The sequence below is a fragment of the Hemitrygon akajei genome, chromosome 23 (genome assembly GCF_048418815.1).
Source record: "Hemitrygon akajei chromosome 23, sHemAka1.3, whole genome shotgun sequence".
In the NCBI taxonomy this organism is placed as follows: domain Eukaryota; kingdom Metazoa; phylum Chordata; class Chondrichthyes; order Myliobatiformes; family Dasyatidae; genus Hemitrygon; species Hemitrygon akajei.
The window spans coordinates 27,171,856-27,190,107 of NC_133146.1; the positions used below are offsets into that span (position 1 = coordinate 27,171,856).

Here is an 18,252-nt window from a genome sequence, read left to right on the forward strand (position 1 = left end):
CCATGAGAGATGGAGACGACTGGTGCAGAGCTCATCTATACTGCACCCCTGTGACCCAGGCAGGCTGTGGGATCTGTAACTGTAATCATAAATCTGTGATCGTTGTGTTAGCCTTGCTTCTCAGCACTTATAATGTGTGCCATAGTTATTAAAGGAAAGCATTCTGCGTGCCTTTTGAAATCACTGATTCAATTTGTCCTACCTGTTCCTCTGCGTACCTTGATAACCTCCCTTTTATTGTGTATTTATTTTCCCTTGGCACCTTAATATGTGCAGTTCATCGTATTTCCTTGGTTGAATTCTACTTGGCACTCTTCTGCCCAACTGATAAAACAATTCTATCTTTCCATCGGCCAGTTTGCCTCCCTTCAGTTAATTAAGGAATGAGAAGAATATGGCGGAGAGAAATTGGATTATCATCCCATAAAGTCTTCCTTGCCCTGTGCTTTCAAGCAGGATTTAAAGTATATTTCTGATGAGTCTGGCATTTCATGCATTAAATTCTGTCCTCTGCAGCAGTGACTGCCATGGTATTTATGTAGTAACTATATGGCTCCTGATTACATTTCACGGTTGATTGTGACAATGATTGTTAGTTATTCCATTGGATGGCTTGTCTGAAGATAAATATATATATTTCTGTATATTCCCTAGAATGCATTAACACCAATTTTTTTTTTTAAAGCAGTCTAAAATAATTTTAAATTCCTCATGCAGGATATCTGTTGTATTAGTGCAGCCTGAATTTGGATTTGGGCCAGCTCTTGACATGATTAACTCAGTTTGAGACCTCCTGAGGGTCTCTGTTTTATTTTGTTTCATTTTCAACTTGGGCATTAACACCAGATTTGTGTTGCACAAGTTTAGCATCTGCATGAAACCATTAAACTTGTAGTGTGAATATACCCTAAAATACTTCCTCACATAACAAGTCATGTCTATTCTTAGAAAACTATAGCCTAGAAATTAGTATGTGATAATGCACTTGAGATTCCTTTCACAGGTATTTTAGCAGAGATTTGAACTGATTTATCTGAAGTATATAAACTTTCTCTATTTCCAGCACTATTAATGAAGTCTGAAACTGAAAATTGAAGGGTTTTTTTGAGTGAAAGATATTTTAAAATAAATTTTGGAATTCTGATCACTGAATTTGGGCTCAATTGTGCAGTTTATAATCTTGGGTATTTCTATATACTGTAATTTTGTAACAGTATTGGCAACCATAGTTTATACTTCATGTAACATGATCATATTAAGCCACAGTAGTTTTCAAAGATGACCTGTCAATTATTAACAATGCAGGTTATGCTGATATTGCGCTGTATAAACCAGATGGAGATACCTTTCATCAAATTAAATATTCCAGAAGCTGCTTTGTTAGTATATTTGCATAGAGGTCAATTTTATATGATCAAACATGTTTAAGTTGTTCAAGTTCTTGTCCAAGCCTTCCAAATGGCTGTACTGTACATTAACTAATCCTAATGTTCAATTTCACATAATGCAGAATATAAGATTGATGTGGCAGTATTTTGGGAAATTATATAATCTATATTAAATATTATCTATTAAATATATTATCTTGTTGAAATATAACATTGTCAGACATTTTAGAGTGGGAAAGATAAAATGTTTTGTATTGTTAGGATGACAGCATTATTTACATTAATATCCTATTATATAAAGAGGAGCATTTACAGAACTAGTAAGCATGAGACTTTCAAAGGTAGCTTTTTAATATTTTAAAGAAATTTAGTACAGGTTGAAATACACCTTAACTAAAATTCCAAAATCTGAAAGCCTCTGAAATACAGTTTTTTTTGGGCACTGGCATGATGTCACAAATGGAAAATTCTACAAGTGGCTAGACAAGGTCTCTGTGCTCCACAGACAGTTCTGAGATGTGACCTCACGTACGTAATGAACAGAAGTTAATGAGCAATAAAAACACAGCAACAAGTGAAACATGATGATCTGAATCGTGTATTGAGAGAGTGGATTTATCAGTATTGGAGTGAACATATGCTGCTTAATGGCATGTTGATCATGAAAGAAGCAAAGATCTATCATGACGAACTGAAAATTGAGGGTAATATTGAATACAGTCGCCCCTCTTTATCCGCGAATTCCGCATGCGCAAATTCAACCAACCTCGAATTGTGAAAACCCGTAAGTGCTCTTCCAGCACTTGTTGTTCGAGCATGTACAGACTTTTTTCTTGTCATTATTCCATAAACAATGCGGTATAATAACTGTTTTGCATAGCATTTACATTGTATTAGGTATTATAAGTAATCTAGAGATGATTTAAAGTATACGTGAGGATGTGCGTGGGTTATCATGGATCACGATCGAAAAAAATCAGAAGTTCTCTTACTAAGTAAGTCGGAACAGGTACATCCAGTATTATTTAGCGTCAGTCAAACGTTTGTCTTAGTATATAGTACATATTTTACCTTTCTATGCATATAAAACACTTAAGAACGTATGTTTCAGCGCCCGGCTCGGGAATGGAAGTTTTGGATAAGGGTACTCGACCTGTATAACTTTTCATGAGATGCCATGACTAATTTTTGCTTTGAAGTGGTTAAAGTTGCAAAGTGAATCAAGCATTAGCATGTAGTCTTGTCTGTTTTAAAATTGACCAAATCTTTCTGCACGAATTCATCCACAGAACAAAAAAAAATTTGCTTTAACCTTGAAGCAGAAAAATTAGAAAGGAAATGTATGTCACCCGAATCCTGAGAATTAATATCCAAACTGATAATTCCCAGTAAAACACAAAATGAACCTACTTTCAATTAACTTGCAAATCATGAATTATGGGATCTTGCAGAATTATTTTTATATGCTTGGTATTTGTAATGATATTAACTCAAGCCTTATCCTTGTAGATTTGGAGAAAATGTGTAGTCTTTGAAATTGCATTGCACCTAAAGGATATTGCAGTATGCTGCAAATTTCAGTTGCAATATTTTGGTAGCAATATGTACCACCTGGGAGTCTACCTAGTGCTTTGGAGTGAAGGTGGTAAGACCAGTGTAGGCCTAATTAGGACCAGTGTTGTGAATTGGTTCTGTGCTGTGGTTAATGGGGAAAGAAGGATCAGGCTTCTATATGGTCAGTAGGTGAATCAACACTGAGGAAAAGGAGGCTAAGACGTGCACTTTATTGTTTGGTGGAGAAATGAGACTTGGCTTGTGACATGAGGAGGGTGGGGAAAATGCTGGAAACAGGATTGGTGGCTGGGAGAGGAATCTACCTGTGCCTGGATTCTGGGATCTATGGAAGAGGTTTTGGATTTAGGAAAATAAACATGGAATGGGATGATACAAATTGAGTCAAAGCATTAGTAGTTATGAGATGGGTTAATTTGAAGTATAAGATGCATGTCATCTAGGCAGGATAGAGATTAGGATTAAGCCATAGGCAAGGGGAGCAGGGGCTGTCATTGGTTCACTGTGTGATGAATCAGATAAATACAGAGTGATATGGGATTTAACCTGAATATGCATTGAAAAAATTATATTTTGCCTGGAATGACCAATGATGTTCAGTCACAAAACCTCATGGTTAAATTCCCCTATAATGCTTCATTAAGGAATTCCACAATAGACGATAGCTTCGCTAGGGCTCACTGAAGTGGCAATTTGCCACTAGAAATTCCTGTCCAAATTTATGGACAAGATGCAAAATGACTGAAAAATGGTCAATTGTTTTTCATCCTTTGGGTGGGGAATGAGGTGGAATTAAGGGTAAATCAATTTTTAATTGCATGACACCTAAAAGAACATAGTGTTATATGATGGAGGTTCCTTTCTGAACAACTTATGGAAATAATTAATATAATTTGTTTGCTTTTTGTTTTCCATTTTTTCTTGTTCTATTAAAGTCAATATTTTACTCAGGTTTACAGTTTTTTTGTGGGAACTACAAACCCTATTGAATTTCTGAGTTACCAAGCCAGTGATCCACAATTAGAGGCATGGCAACCAAACTGAATCCTGCCCTTTTACTAGTAATTTCCAGCAGATACTGGGGGGAGAATCTAGATGTGGAAAATAACATAATAATGCATACTCACCCCTCCCCCCCATTGTCCTCCTGGTTGAACCAGCAGAGTGCAGAGATTACAGCTGACAGGATGCTAGAATGTGAAGTTTGTTTACCCTCTGAACTTCTGACTCCTAGTAACACCATCATTGCCAGCTGCATTTTTTGGAACTATGAATAATATATCTGTCCACACTTAAACTGGATATTTTGAAAATTGATGTGACACCTACCTTGATTTGGGCTTTGGAATTCTTGTGGAATTTGAGTAGAAGAAAGTAGTAAACATGATAATAGTGTAAATTAAACATGATAATCGTGTAAATTTATTATATTCTTTCAAAACTAGTTTGCCCTCTTGAACCACGCCAACCAGCAGCTTGGGAGTGGGTTAGTAGGAAATCAGGAATTTGCCAGTTCGTTGGTACAGTGGAAAAGGAGGAGGTTATGAATTGCTCTGACATATTACTCTAACTTACAACATGCTTGACACAACTGATAGAAAATCTTTTAGAATCTAAATGGTAACATTTGTCTTGGCTTAGTGATTACACTTCGGGTTTCTCCTCTCAGAGTTTACTGAATTCAGATGCTTTCATGTGGATGGTATGTTTATTTGCAGACAAAAAACTAAGAAATAGGAAAGTCCTTCTGGCATCATACTTAACATTTGCCTTCATTATCAATACAGATTTCTTGGGCAGTATTACGCTGTTTTTGAGTGGTTTGTATGTGCAAGTTGACTGATGTGTCTTACTGCATTACAAGTGACTGCATTTGAATGGTATTTAAGTAGCTGTAAGTACCATTCTAGATGCACTGAAAATGTGCATGAATGTATGTTTTTTTTGTTTGTTACACTAAGTTATTGGAAGCTATAAAGATAAAGTGAACACCTAAATTTGAGCTGATGAGAGTGCCAACATGAATTTGTAAAGAGGTTATGCCTATGAACCTAATTGATTTTTTTTGATAAAGCAACTCCAATAGGGCAATATTTATTGATGCAGAGTTTGAGATGTTAAACCTGTTCTACCTTTCAGCAAGATCTTGTTTGATCCACTTGCCTGCCTGATTATGTTTTCCAATTCTTTTGTATACAAAAATATTTTGAATGTAAGATTTGCCAGTGTATAGAAAACAGACAGTAAACAAAATGGTCATGTCCATTAATAGGAATTATAATAGGAAAAATAATACCATTGTTGAAAATAGGGGAAAGGGTTTAACTAAATTAGCTATTCAATGAAACAAATTCAAAGGACCAACTAAAAAATTGTTCAGTACAGTGCACAGTACTCAATTTTTGTCTACATATATTACTGTATGTCTAACTAGTTAATGTTTTGATAGAGGTACTCGGGAAATTCAAAACAACAAGGCCTTAGACAAAGTCCAATGACATACTGGAAAGGAAGTGGGTTCCAAGGAGAAGATGCATGTTGGATCCCACCTCCTAACTCTGACTGTTTTTTCTCTCCAGTCCTGATGAGGGGTCTTGACCTGAAACATCAACTATTCTCTTTTCCATAGATGCTGCCTGGTATGCTGAGTTCCTCCAGGATTTTGTGTGAGACGCTGCATCTAAAAGTTGTTTTGTGACAGGGAGCGAAGGGATTCAGGTGGTAGTGATTATGTGGGCAAGTGGGTTTGAACTATAGGATCAACCTTATTGAACGGCAGAGGAAACTTGAAGGCTTTAAAAAAGACAGTACAGAGGTTGACAGCTTAAAATAAAGCTGTATACTTTAGGAAGTGATCAGTGGATAACTTGAGTGAAATTTTAAAAAAAGAACTGAATTGATCAGGATAGAAAAGTGATAAGTAGAATTCATTTAGAATGAATGATGTGTAGTACATCTGTAGAAAACAAAGAAGATAAAACAAAAGTTACAGAAAGTAGAGGGTTGTTGGAATGCAAACCAAATATAGGGAATTTAAGAGCTGGCATGACTGGAAATAAGGAGTCAGTTATTCATGATGGAAGTAGGAAGAATGCTCTCCATCCAGAGGATAACTAATTTTTGGCATTCACTACTCTGTGGGATGATATTCAAGATTGTTAGAATTTTAGGTATTGAGCAAATCGAGGAATGTGTAATGTAAGACAGGCACAGAGTTAAAAGTTCAAATTTAATTGTCATTCAACCATACACAGGAATTCAGTCAAACAAAAGTGTTCCTCTGGTGCCAAGGTGCAAAACACAGTACCAACAGTCATGCACAGCACATATCGCACATATAATCATAATAGCAGAAAAACATAACAGTTTCAAAAAAATTATATATAGCCCAAGTCTCTGAGTGTCATGGCTTGTAGATTGATGCCTGTCTTCCCAGGACCAAATATTAGAGGACAGCACTGAGGGGAGGTGCCAGCCCCCAACCCAGTACAGAATACAGTGGCACACAGCTGCCTCCAGTGTCTCCTTTGTTGGTGACCCCAAGGCAAGATGCCTTGTCTGCATGACAACTGAGGCAACACAGCTCTCTTGCTGTCATTCTCATCAATGAACCAGTGAATCAGACTCGCAGTTCTCTACATTACCAATGTCCAACAGGGTCTTTCTTGTGATTACAAGAAAAATGACAAAGCCAAGTATTTCCACCATTTGTTGGATTGTGCATCGCCTGACTGGCTAAAGCAGGTGGCAATCCAGTGTGCAACAATTCTAGCTCCATCACTATCCAGCAACTCACTGGTAGGGTAGATGTGCCATACAAAAAAAGACAAAGGTCAAACAATTGCACCTTTACTTGGACCCAGGGAGGCTGCTGTGTCTTGAGCATGCTGCCACTGTACTGAGTAATGGAGCAGATGTAAGGATAAAAATTGTTGAATTTGGAAGTATTTTTATGAACACGATGTGCTATAACCTAAAAGGCTGAAGGCCAAGAACCAAGTGTGATTTGGCTGGATTTCTCTTGCAGTCAACATGAATTATTATAAATAACTTTGATTCTGAATTTATCAGTGACCCACATTATTCAAATTTTACAATTACCTTGTAATTGTGAGAATAAGTAGAAGTGTAAACTTAAAGATACTTAGTGGGAAGGAAGCTGTAATATTTCATGCAGTTAAAAATTAAGTTATTCTAATTTGGACCAAAAGGGAGATCAGTATTAGAGGAAAGATATGGCAATCAAAGGAGATTTATTGGTGTTGATTTATTATTGTCATGAGTGCTAGGTATAATGGAAAATGCTTTTGCTTGTGTGCCATCTATGTAGATCATGCCATACATAAGTACATTGAGGTAGTAAAATGAAGACGGTAGGTAAACAATAAATTGCACAGACCATTATAAGGTAGTTTGGAGGAACAGGAGTCTGATAACAGTGATAAAAGTAGTTGTCTTTGAGTCTGGTGACAATGTGCTTCAAACTTCTGAATATTTTGCCTGATGGGAGAGGGATGAAGGGGGAATTACCAGGATGAGAGTGGTTGTTGATTATATTGTCCAGTTTCCTGAGGTAGCAGGAAGTCTAGATAATCAATGGAGGGGAGGCTAGTCTGTGAGAGTGACTGGGTTACATTCAAAATCTTTATAATTATAGTCTTGGGCAGAGCAGTTGCCCTGTTCTATACTGATCCATCTGTGTAAAGATGTTTTCTGTGGTGCATCTGTAACAGTTATTGGGGAAGTAGAGGTGCTTGTACTCCATCTTGTCATTGGAGGTTCACACCACTGGTGGTGTCATCTGCAAACTTGTACATGGAGTTAGATAAGAATTTAGCCACACAGGGAGAGTTCTGGGTTTATTGTAAATTACTAAGATGCACTGTTGATGAGGATAATCGTGGGGCTGTTTCTGCCCATCCTTACTGATAGCATTCTGTTTGTCAGAAAGTCAAGGATCCAGTTGTACATGGGGATGCGGAGTCCTAGGTTTAGAAGTTTGGAGATTAGATTTTTTTGAATTGCTGTATTGAAGATTTAGAAATCTGTTTGGTGGGTGGGGGGGGGGGGGGAAGAAACTCATTGAAATACAAAGTACAAAACAGTAATCAAAGCAGCTAATGGGAAATTAGCCATAAGGGGAGATCATTTTCTTAGAGCTATGATAAGTCCTAGGTAAATTTAGTTTGTATAAGGGGTACATTGCTTTAAAATGTGATGGCCTTGGACAAACGGTTGCTATGTTCTGATTCATTGAGTAAGGATGCTTTCTGTGATGCATCTGTAAAAGTCTAACGGTCATTGGGGAGATTCTGCATTTTCTTAGCTTATGATGTACTTCGAAGTACAATATAAATTTACTGTAATTTTATGAGTTGATCAAATTACATTAAACAATGTATATAGAAAATTTAAAGGGATATTATTGATGTTTCAAAATAAGTAGAGATTTGGAGAAACTTATGCTAATGTAGAAATTTTAACTCAAAGTAATATAAACTTCAAATCATGTGAAGGCAGGTAGAAGTGTGGAGCAGAACAACAGCAAAAATTATTTTTATTAATGATAGTTAAGGACCCCAGTCATGCTGACATCAAATAGTACATCGGTTATGAACGTCTGACTTTTAACATTGTTTAGATCAGCAGTCATATTTTGAGTACCAATTAGATTAATTTCAAATAAAGAATGACTATTCTAATAAAAAGATTAAGATTTTAAGATATTATTTAGCTGCCTGTTTCTGTAGTTTTTATTATTAATCACTGACAATCAACAGTTCCATATTCTTTCTTTCACAAATTTACCACTGGCAATCCTTGAGCATCTCAGAATTAAGTTCCTGCAGATTATGAAGACTTTATGGCCAAATCCTTTCTATTCACCATAGTTGTATTCCTTTAATGCAGCCTGGTAGAATTCATTCCTATGAGTAAGAAATAATTAACAGTAAAGGTCTTTAAGCATTTCTCTACTTGCCTTCAAAATCTTGTAGATATAAGCGGTTGATTGCAGCTTGCCCAAATAACGTTAGCGGTAGATTCCTCTTTTATTTACCACAAAAGACATTGTAATTGCATTTTAATAGGAAGTATTTTGATTTTTTTTCCAGCAATGAGACTAGCAATAGCTTACTAAAAGCTAGACATACAATTAATATTTGTTATTTGATATGAACTAATGTTTCTGAGAAATAAATTAAGCAAAAAATTTATTACCATATTATACCACAGATAAATTATAGACTGAACTTCAGTTTCTATCCTGGTAAACCATTGTTTCATACTACATATTTTATTTATACCACATACACAACTGTTGCTTGTTTTATTTTGTTGGTGGATATTTGTACACATCAAGACGTGAGTGTTGATCACATTTTCCATTTGAATCTGAGTAAACAACCTTACTGAGGTAGTCCAACCAGATGAGTGAAAATGGGCAAACTAAATTATTTCCTAATTCGGTACTTACCAATGTAATCCAGACACTCTTTGGTCATATTTTATCCTTTAGAATAGTTGGCCTCGTAACTTTAGGGCCACATTGTGTTGCATTTCTCTTTACAGGGATATCATGAAGCTGATTTTCCTGATTATAGATTGAGTACTTCTATTAGACAATGATTAAATGTACCTAGTATTTTGTGTTATTTTAAAATTGTCATCCATATTTTATTTCAGCAGGGGATTGTTTATTGAAAAATGAAATGGGCATGGTTTCCCAAAGCCATTACCCTCAGCTGAAGAGATGTAACAGGACAGAAAGCTCCAGCTGTCAGCTCATATTTGTATCTAAAATGCCTTCATTTTTTTCTCATGATTCACAACAATCATGAGAACATTCACAACACAGCATGCTAACTCTTTTCTATTTTCTAAATCTCCCACCATCTTTAGAAGTACTGGCAATACTAGGCAATAATCCAATTTTGAAGGGTTTTTGGAAAACTAATGTAAATTTGCTTTTGCTCAGGAGTATCATGACGAGAAAGATAAAGATTTTGTGAGGCAGTAGTTTTGGCAAGAAACAATAAATATTAAAAAAAATTTGTGTATTCATTTTGGCATTCATTCAGAATTAGAATTTGTAACTCGTATCTACCATCTTTATCATGTTTCTGTAAATAAATGACTACAAGACTATGGTCATTTATGGAACTCTTCTAACTCATCCACATATTAATATAATATTTGAAGGGATTGGATTGGTGTCTGCATCCAGAGTTAAGTTCTCATCTTGTGCCATTTCATTGCAAAGACTACCTAGTCTGATTTTAATTTGGCTCCTACATCAGTGCTTATTCTGATGAATGGGTATTTTTTTTATTTCCTCAAGGTCCTTTTGATTGGCATTTCCCCGCTCAACTCCTTTCACAAACCAATTCATTCAAACCTGCCTCCTCTATCACGTCATGTATTAGCTCAATCATCCATTAACCCCATCCTTAATTTACATCAGATTCAGATCCTAGTCTCTCTTTAATATTTTTAAATTTAATCTACCTGGTCATTTCCTGACTATATCTTACTCCAGCCTTTTAAAGCCTTGTCTTTGAATTCTCAGTTCCTCTGTGTCTTGGACTAGTATAGTATACAAGCAGGTTCTTTGGCTAGTACCAGTACATGCCAACCTTTTTGCCCAGCTACACTAATGCTATTTGCTCACATGAAAACTGAATCTTGCCTATTGAAATTTCTTTATAAGTGCTTTTAAATATTGTCTCTGCCACTTTTGTACTCTTCTGTATTATTGACTTAAATCTCTTCAATTCTAGACATCATTCTTAAACATTCCCCCTCCAAATTCCTCTATCAATCTCATCTTCAGCCAGCCGCTTTGAACTGATCTTTGACCAACCTTGGCATGTAATTAACACCTTTGTGAAATGCCTTTGGGATGTTTAAACTGCCACATGTAAAATTGTTGACAAAATTGAACGAATGCCAGAAAAGAGCTAGCAGAAGAAACAGCAACTATGCACCGCACTTTCTTTAAGTTTAACATCCTATTACTATAAATAGCAGTTCCTGCCAATACCAAGCAAAGCCATATAGACTAGGTAGCTTTGTTTAAGAAAATCAGTTTACAATGTTCAATGTTTGCCTAAGACTAGTGTGATAACAGTGAAATGACTTCTAAAGTAGGAACTGGGCATGTTACAACATTGGATTTCAACAGTGTTATCATCCCACTGGTGAGTTATCTGGAACTGGTTTCTGCTTGCTAGTTGCAGGATAGCATTGGCTACAAGGAGTGGAAAAACTCGGTGGCAAGGTCCCGTCTAAGTTATCAGTGGGCTGGGTGTTTTTGGCAAATGTATCCTACAGCACAGTAGTATTCCTGTATTTCACATGGAGGGAAATAAACATTTTGGCCTGTTATTTGTGGTCTTCACTTTCTGAGCTCCAGGTACTTGTACAGTAATTTCAGCTGTACCTGGAAAGTTCTTTGAGGATACCATAAGTGACCCTGAATTGCAATGAAGCATTGCTGAGGTTTTTTGGACTTTTGCACGGAAGTTGCATCATGTGAGGCAGAGGAGCTCCCACTGTTCCAGGTTCAATAGTTTTTCTTCAGCTTATCAGAAATGGGTAATATATAGAGGCAAATTAACCTTACAGCCTATTATGCCACAGTTAAAGTGAATGTTTTGATTACTACATTGTGGGCTTTTTATGTGTGAGCTCGAGTGTTAGACCAGCCTGGCAAGGTTTTCTCTTCAGAGTTGTTGTGTTTCCATTTCCCAAACAAAATGATAACATGTATAGACTGATTTAAACAGGTTTCTGTCAGAACTGCGTAGTTGTAACCTATACCTGTCTGGTTGTTTCTACTTCCAGAGTACCAACTAATCCAACCAAGTTTAAAATCTACTTTTGTTTATGCATGACAATCTTGTTTTAAGAAATATTAGTTAAATCTGACAAGATTTGTCTTGCATGTACTGAAAATTTCCAGGCAATTGCATGGATTAATACAGACCACGGTATGAATGGAGTGTGATTTCACTCATTTTGGATTGCATTTTGAACTGTTTGGGCCATGTCACTGAATGAAGTGGCTTTTGTTCAACTGTAATTGCCAAAGAACTTAACATTTTTTTCTAATCACAGCTTACTGTAAATGGATGCCGCTATGGATTATGAAAGGCCAAATGTTGAAACCATCAAATGTGTCGTTGTTGGAGACAATGCTGTAGGAAAGACACGACTTATCTGTGCAAGAGCATGTAATACCACCTTAACCCAGTATCAACTACTATCAACACATGTCCCCACTGTATGGGCAATTGATCAGTATCGTGTTTGTCAGGAGGTAAGAATGTTTTATCAAAAGTATTCTTAATAAAAAATATACTTTATGTAAATATTTATTTGCTTTCACTTAGTTTGACAAATCCAGATAATCCACAAGACTTTTTTTCCTGCAAAATATATGAACAATACAGAGGACAGAATAGCATGGAACTATCTTTACTTGTTTGTGAAAGTAATGCTGTTCTAAACACAATTTTAATGAAAACTACTAACTATTCTGTAATAGCACACAAATAATTTTGAGTGAAATAAATTCAATTTTGGATTCAAATAAAGAAAACAAGACATGAAATTTAGACTCCTTTGGAAATCCTGAAATAAAGGTTTTTTTTTTATTACTTAGTTTAAAAAGTTTATTTTTAGGCAATGTTTAAAAATTGCAGATGATGGAAATTGGAAATTATTAGGTGAAAGTTTAGAAGAGGTCAATGAAATGTTTTGCTCTGTTTCTGACTACTGGATCTAGCATTTTGTATTTTCATTAATGAATATTTTAAAACTTGTTTAAAGTGCAACTTCTGGCAAAATGATTTAATATTGTAATTCTTATATATTATTTGAAAATACTTGAGATTTGACCAAAACTTTCCAGCTACCTTGAGATTTTCATTTTAAACATTGCTTATTCCTGTTAATAAATTGCACTGTTTTGTTAAAATTATATAAACTGAGAAATATATTTTAACATTAATATTATGTTTTTTGCTTGTGTAGTGTGTTTCATGTCTATATGGAAATGTAGGATGGTATTGAGCTATTCCCAGTGACATAAGTGTAATATACTTAAGTTTGATGACAAATCTCATAATAGAGTGAAAAATTAAATGTCCAATTATACTAAATGTTGATTGTTTAGGTCCTTGAACGTTCCCGTGATGTTGTAGATGAAGTTAGTATATCACTTAGACTGTGGGACACGTTTGGTGACCACCATAAGGACAGGCGTTTTGCATATGGCAGGTAAGAACAAAATGGGAAGAAAGCCACAAACAAAACATGTACTTGTATATGTGAAATAAATTGTTCAATCGCAGTTGGTTTTAAAAAAAAAAGTTTGTGTTGCATTTAAGAGTGATTTTGCTACATGAGTAAGATGGGCATTGTACAATTAAACGTGATATACTAATACCAACATTCCAACACTGAATTCAAGTTTGGTAAGCTTGGTAGTGAAATATACACAATGTTACATAATCTGAAATCAGATTTATAGTTGGGTTTTTGGAAACAGTTTTTAAGTTGGCTTAAGTTAGATGCTGCAGATTGAACATAAAATGTTTGTGATTAGCGTAAAATAGTTTATTGATACCAAAGCTTTTCAAGACCAGGACAAAATTACTAGCAAATTTTAGGATTGATATGTAACCACTATATGCAGTGGCTATTTATTGGGGCAGACAGAATCCTTCATTTCTTCATTATAGACCCTACTTTGCTGGCAGCATTATCCAATAATATTTGTAAGCATTTTCGTCAGGTTAGTTTGTAATGATTTCCTTGTATTTGTGTCCCTTAATTACAAAATCATGTTTTGAAATGAGTTCATTGGGGATGTTTTACAGATAAAATAGAAAGGCATTATAAGTGTAATCAGAGCCTAAAGCTCATTACCCTGCAAAAGAAATACCAGTTACATAATTCAATATTTTAAATCTGAGTTTTGTACAGCTGGAATTTTAGGGCATGTTGTCAGTTCTCCAAACATTGACCTAGTTTGCAATTTTGCAGATATTCGATAGTCAACAGCTGAAAAAGAGTAAAAAGCTTAATGTTTAGGTTAGAATCCTTTCATCAGATTAAAATAGGCGAGGCCTTTACTAAGGAAATATTCGAGGGTAGATGTGGTGATTACAAGATAAATATTGTTAAGCTTGCTGGTGTACTAAGGTTATCTGCTCATGCAGTGAAAAGGAACTGACATAGGAACGGCCCTTATGAAATACTATATCTGAGAATGGGGTGAAATTTGAAGTTCCGAAGTTCAATTTATCAAACCAGAAGAATGCACAAAGTAAGCATAGTGTCCAAAATTATTTTAAAAATTCATGTTATGGGTAAGGACCTCGGCTGCATTCAGCAAGTTTAAAAATAACAAGAACTACCTATGATTTAATAAATGGAAATAGTCCTTTTGAGCGGCAGGAAATTACCCCTGCAGTCTTCTGCCAGGTTGGTGCACGGAGTACTGAGAGGTTCAAAAGATTGGAGATGTTAGGAGGGGAATGACGGATGAAATTTAAAAAATAACATAATATAGCTATTAAAAACAAATGCTAGAAATACACAGCTAGTGGAAGCTGTAGAAGGAACACAGAATTTCGGATCAGTGGTGGTTCATATAAGTTAATTTAGATGCCAATCTATAAAACTGAAATAATTCTTGAGTTGCTTACGATTATTTAATTAAATCAAATCTGTTAGTATCAAAAATGGAGGCTTCTCTTCTCTTGGATGTTTTTTTTAAACTGGAGCTACAAGTGTATTAGTTGGTTGTTTCTCTCCATCTGTTGTCAGTCTGCTTCCATGTAGTTCCCCCTGTAAACTAAAGATGGAACCATCTGGGCTGTGACTTCTCCAGAGCTGCTGGGAACAGCTGCTAGCTGATAGGGGCTGTGTTTCTCAGAGCTGGGTTTTCATGATGGCTTTTGCTTGATTTATACTTCCTATCTAACATCTCAATAAAATGTGACTTTTACTTATAGTTGCGAGGTTAAATTTAATAAGATCAGTCAACCATTTGGAATTAGTTTGCTTTTTTTTAAGTATGCAGGCTGCAACTCTGTGTGCTGTGACTAAAGTAATCGAGAATTTATATAGATTCCTATCTGAATAGGTTACTACAGAATGCCATTTCTCAAAATCACATGAATGCAGGAGACTGGATAATGAGTTCCATGTGAGATCCAGACTATGAACCATATCTCTAACAATTTATTCCTTAAAACTGTTGCCACTGTTTATGGCCTATGCCATGGTTTCGTTTGGACAAATAACATTAAATGCAAGAAATTGTCCTTATCTCTACAAGTTACCAGCAAAATTCTTCCCTCTGTGTACGTGGGTTCTAATTCCCCCCCCCCCACTGCACTCTTTTTAGCATATTGGCATTTAGTAGATAAAATTACAAAGCATTTTTGCCTCTTTTTTTTAAATTTCCTTCTCCTTATGACATTGACTCCTTTCTGATACAGATTGTAGTTTTTTTTAACCTAATCAACATAAACCAGATTTCAGAATGGAACTACCGTAGTTGTGAATATACTTGTCAATAATATGGGATAAATATGGTGGATTGATATGGGTCCAAATTCAGTAGATCTCAGTTTAGTAGTAGAATATTTATTTAAGTAGAGCATGGTGCATCAAGATACACCTGCTGGACTTGAATTACAACCTAAGGGAGTTCCTGTGTTCAGTACTGAAAGGGTAGTACTCTGAGAAGCTTAATTTTTTTGTTTAGTAAAACATATCAAAGCTCTTTAAACCATTTTAGAAGGATATTATGGCTATTATGTAACCCTCAAATATGACCATCAAAGAAAGAGAAATGATATGCAATTTTAATTTTCCTTTCAGGGTGTCATTAGATCCTACCTAGCAGCCAATGCAGTGCTTCTGAAGTTAAATCACAATTGCAAAGAGTGACAAAAGACATGCCATAGTCCTAGAATAGCATTAAGCTAAGCAGTTAAATTGTTTTCAGGAAACCACAAACTGCTGGATGACGTAAAGAGGCCAAACAGGATCTTTTAGGGGAAGGAATTGTCAACATTTTGCATCAGGCTGAGAGTGGAGGGGAGAGATAACTGGTGTAAAGAGGAGAGTGCGATGAGTGAGTTTTGGGCCAATAATGGACTGAAGAAAATGGGCCGAAGGAGCCTCACTGGGGGAGGAGTGACTTAGGAGACAGAGACATACAGAGGCAGATGGGTGAAATGAGCAAGTAGACAAAGAAAATGAGGAAGTAAGATTACTGAAGCCAAGTGGGGAAGGGTGAAGGCGGAGACAGACTAGAGGTTGGATGCAAAGATCTACCAGTGCTGGAATCTGATAGGTAAAGAACTTGATAATGGGAACCATTATGGAGGGATAAAGCTTTATTTGTCACATTTACATCAAAACATACAGTGAAATACATCGTTTTGTGACAAATGCAATCAGCAAGGATTGTGCTGGGCAGCCTGCAAATGTTGCCATGCTTCCGACACCAACGTGGTATCCACACAACTCACTAATCCTAACCATGTGTCTCTGGAAACATAGAAAACAGGTGCAGGAGTAGGCCATTCGGCCCTTCAAGCCTGCACTGCCATTTAGTATGATCATGGCTGATCATCCAACTCAGAACCCTGTACCTGCTTCCTCTCCATACTCCCTGATCCCTTTAGCCACAAGGGCCATATCTAACTTCCTCTTAAATATAGCCAGTGAACTGGCCTCAACTGTTTCCTGTGGTAGAGAATTCCACAGATTCACCACTCTCTGTGTGAAGAAGTTTTTCCTCATCTCAGTCCTAAAAGGTTTCCCCTTTATCCTTAAACTGTGACCCCTCGTTCTGGACTTCCCCAACATCGGAAACAATCTTCCTGCATCTAGCCTGTCCAATCCCTTTAGTATTTTATACGTTTCAATAAGATCCCCCCTCAATCTTCTAAATTCCAGTGAGTATAAGCCTAGTCGATCCAGTCTTTCTTCATATGAAAGTCCTGCCATCCCAGGAATCAATCTGGTGAACCTTCTCTGTACTCCCTCTATGGCAAGAATGTCTTTCCTCAGATTAGGGGACCAAAACTGCACACAATATTCTAGGTGCGGTCTCACCAAAGCCTTGTACAACTGCAGTAGAACCTCCCTGCTCCTGTACTCAAATCCTTTTGCTATGAATACCAACATACCATTTGCCTTTTTCACCGCCTGCTGTACCTGCATGCCCACCTTCAATGACTGGTGTACAATGACACCCAGATCTCGTTGCTTCTCCCCTTTTCCTAATCGGCCACCGTTCAGATAATAATCTGTTTTCCTGTTCTTGCAACCAAAGTGGATAACCTCACATTTATCCACATTAAATTACATCTGCCATGAATTTGCCCACTCACCTAACCTATCCAAGTTACCCTTCATCCTCTTAGCATCCTCCTTACAGCTAACACTGCCTCCCAGCTTCGTGTCGTCCGCAAACTTGGAGATGCTGCATTTAATTCCCTCGTCTAAATCATTAATATATATTGTAAACAACTGGGGTCCCAGCACTGAGCCTTGCGGTACCCAACTAGTCACTACCTGCCATTCTGAAAAGGTCCCATTTACTCCCACTCTTTGCTTCCTGTCTGCCAACCAATTTTCTATCCACATCAATACCATACCCCCAATACCGTGTGCTTTAAGTTTGCACACTAGTCTCCTGTGTGGGACCTTGTCAAAATCTAAATATACCACATCTACTGGCTCTCCCCTATCCACTCTACTAGTTACATCTTCAAAAAATTCTATAAGATTCGTCAGATATAATTTTCCTTTCACAAATCCATGCTGACTTTGTCCGATGATTTCACCTCTTTCCAAATGTGCTGTTATCACATCTGGAATGTGGGTGGAAACCTGAACACCTGAAAGAAACCCATGTGGTCATGGGGGAACGTACAAACTCATTGCAGAGAGCGGTGGGAAACAAATGCCAATCTTATGTCGTTGGGGCTATAAAGCGATGCGCCAACTGCTATGCTGATGATGGAACCAGCTGGGGGAGGAGATCCTGTGGGTATGTGGCTGGTAGGTGTATGTGACTGATGGGATGGGAGATGGTGATGCAGATGGGTGATGGTCTTTTAGGGATCATAGGAAAGGGAGCAAACACGGGAGGACCAGAAGGAAAGGGAGCACTATAGTAGGTAAAAGTTTCCTGAAACTGGAAAATTCAATAATGCAGACTACCTAGGTAGAAATTGGTGTTGGTTGGGATGGTACATCA

General features: G+C 36.7%; 1 protein-coding gene across 3 annotated transcripts in view; it reads left to right on the forward strand.

Annotated features, from left to right (window-relative positions):
• rhobtb1 (Rho related BTB domain containing 1) overlaps positions 1–18,252 on the forward strand; it is a 68,157-nt gene that overhangs the window by 9,531 nt on the left and 40,374 nt on the right. For 2 of the 3 annotated variants that reach the window (XM_073027251.1, XM_073027250.1), the window contains 2 exons: positions 12,078–12,279; positions 13,138–13,241. In XM_073027251.1, coding sequence (XP_072883352.1) covers positions 12,088–12,279; positions 13,138–13,241 — 296 coding nt within the window. In that variant the 5' untranslated portion in view covers positions 12,078–12,087. Of the gene's footprint in view, positions 1–12,077; positions 12,280–13,137; positions 13,242–18,252 lie in introns of those variants that run through there. The other variant, XM_073027252.1, reaches the window with a different exon arrangement.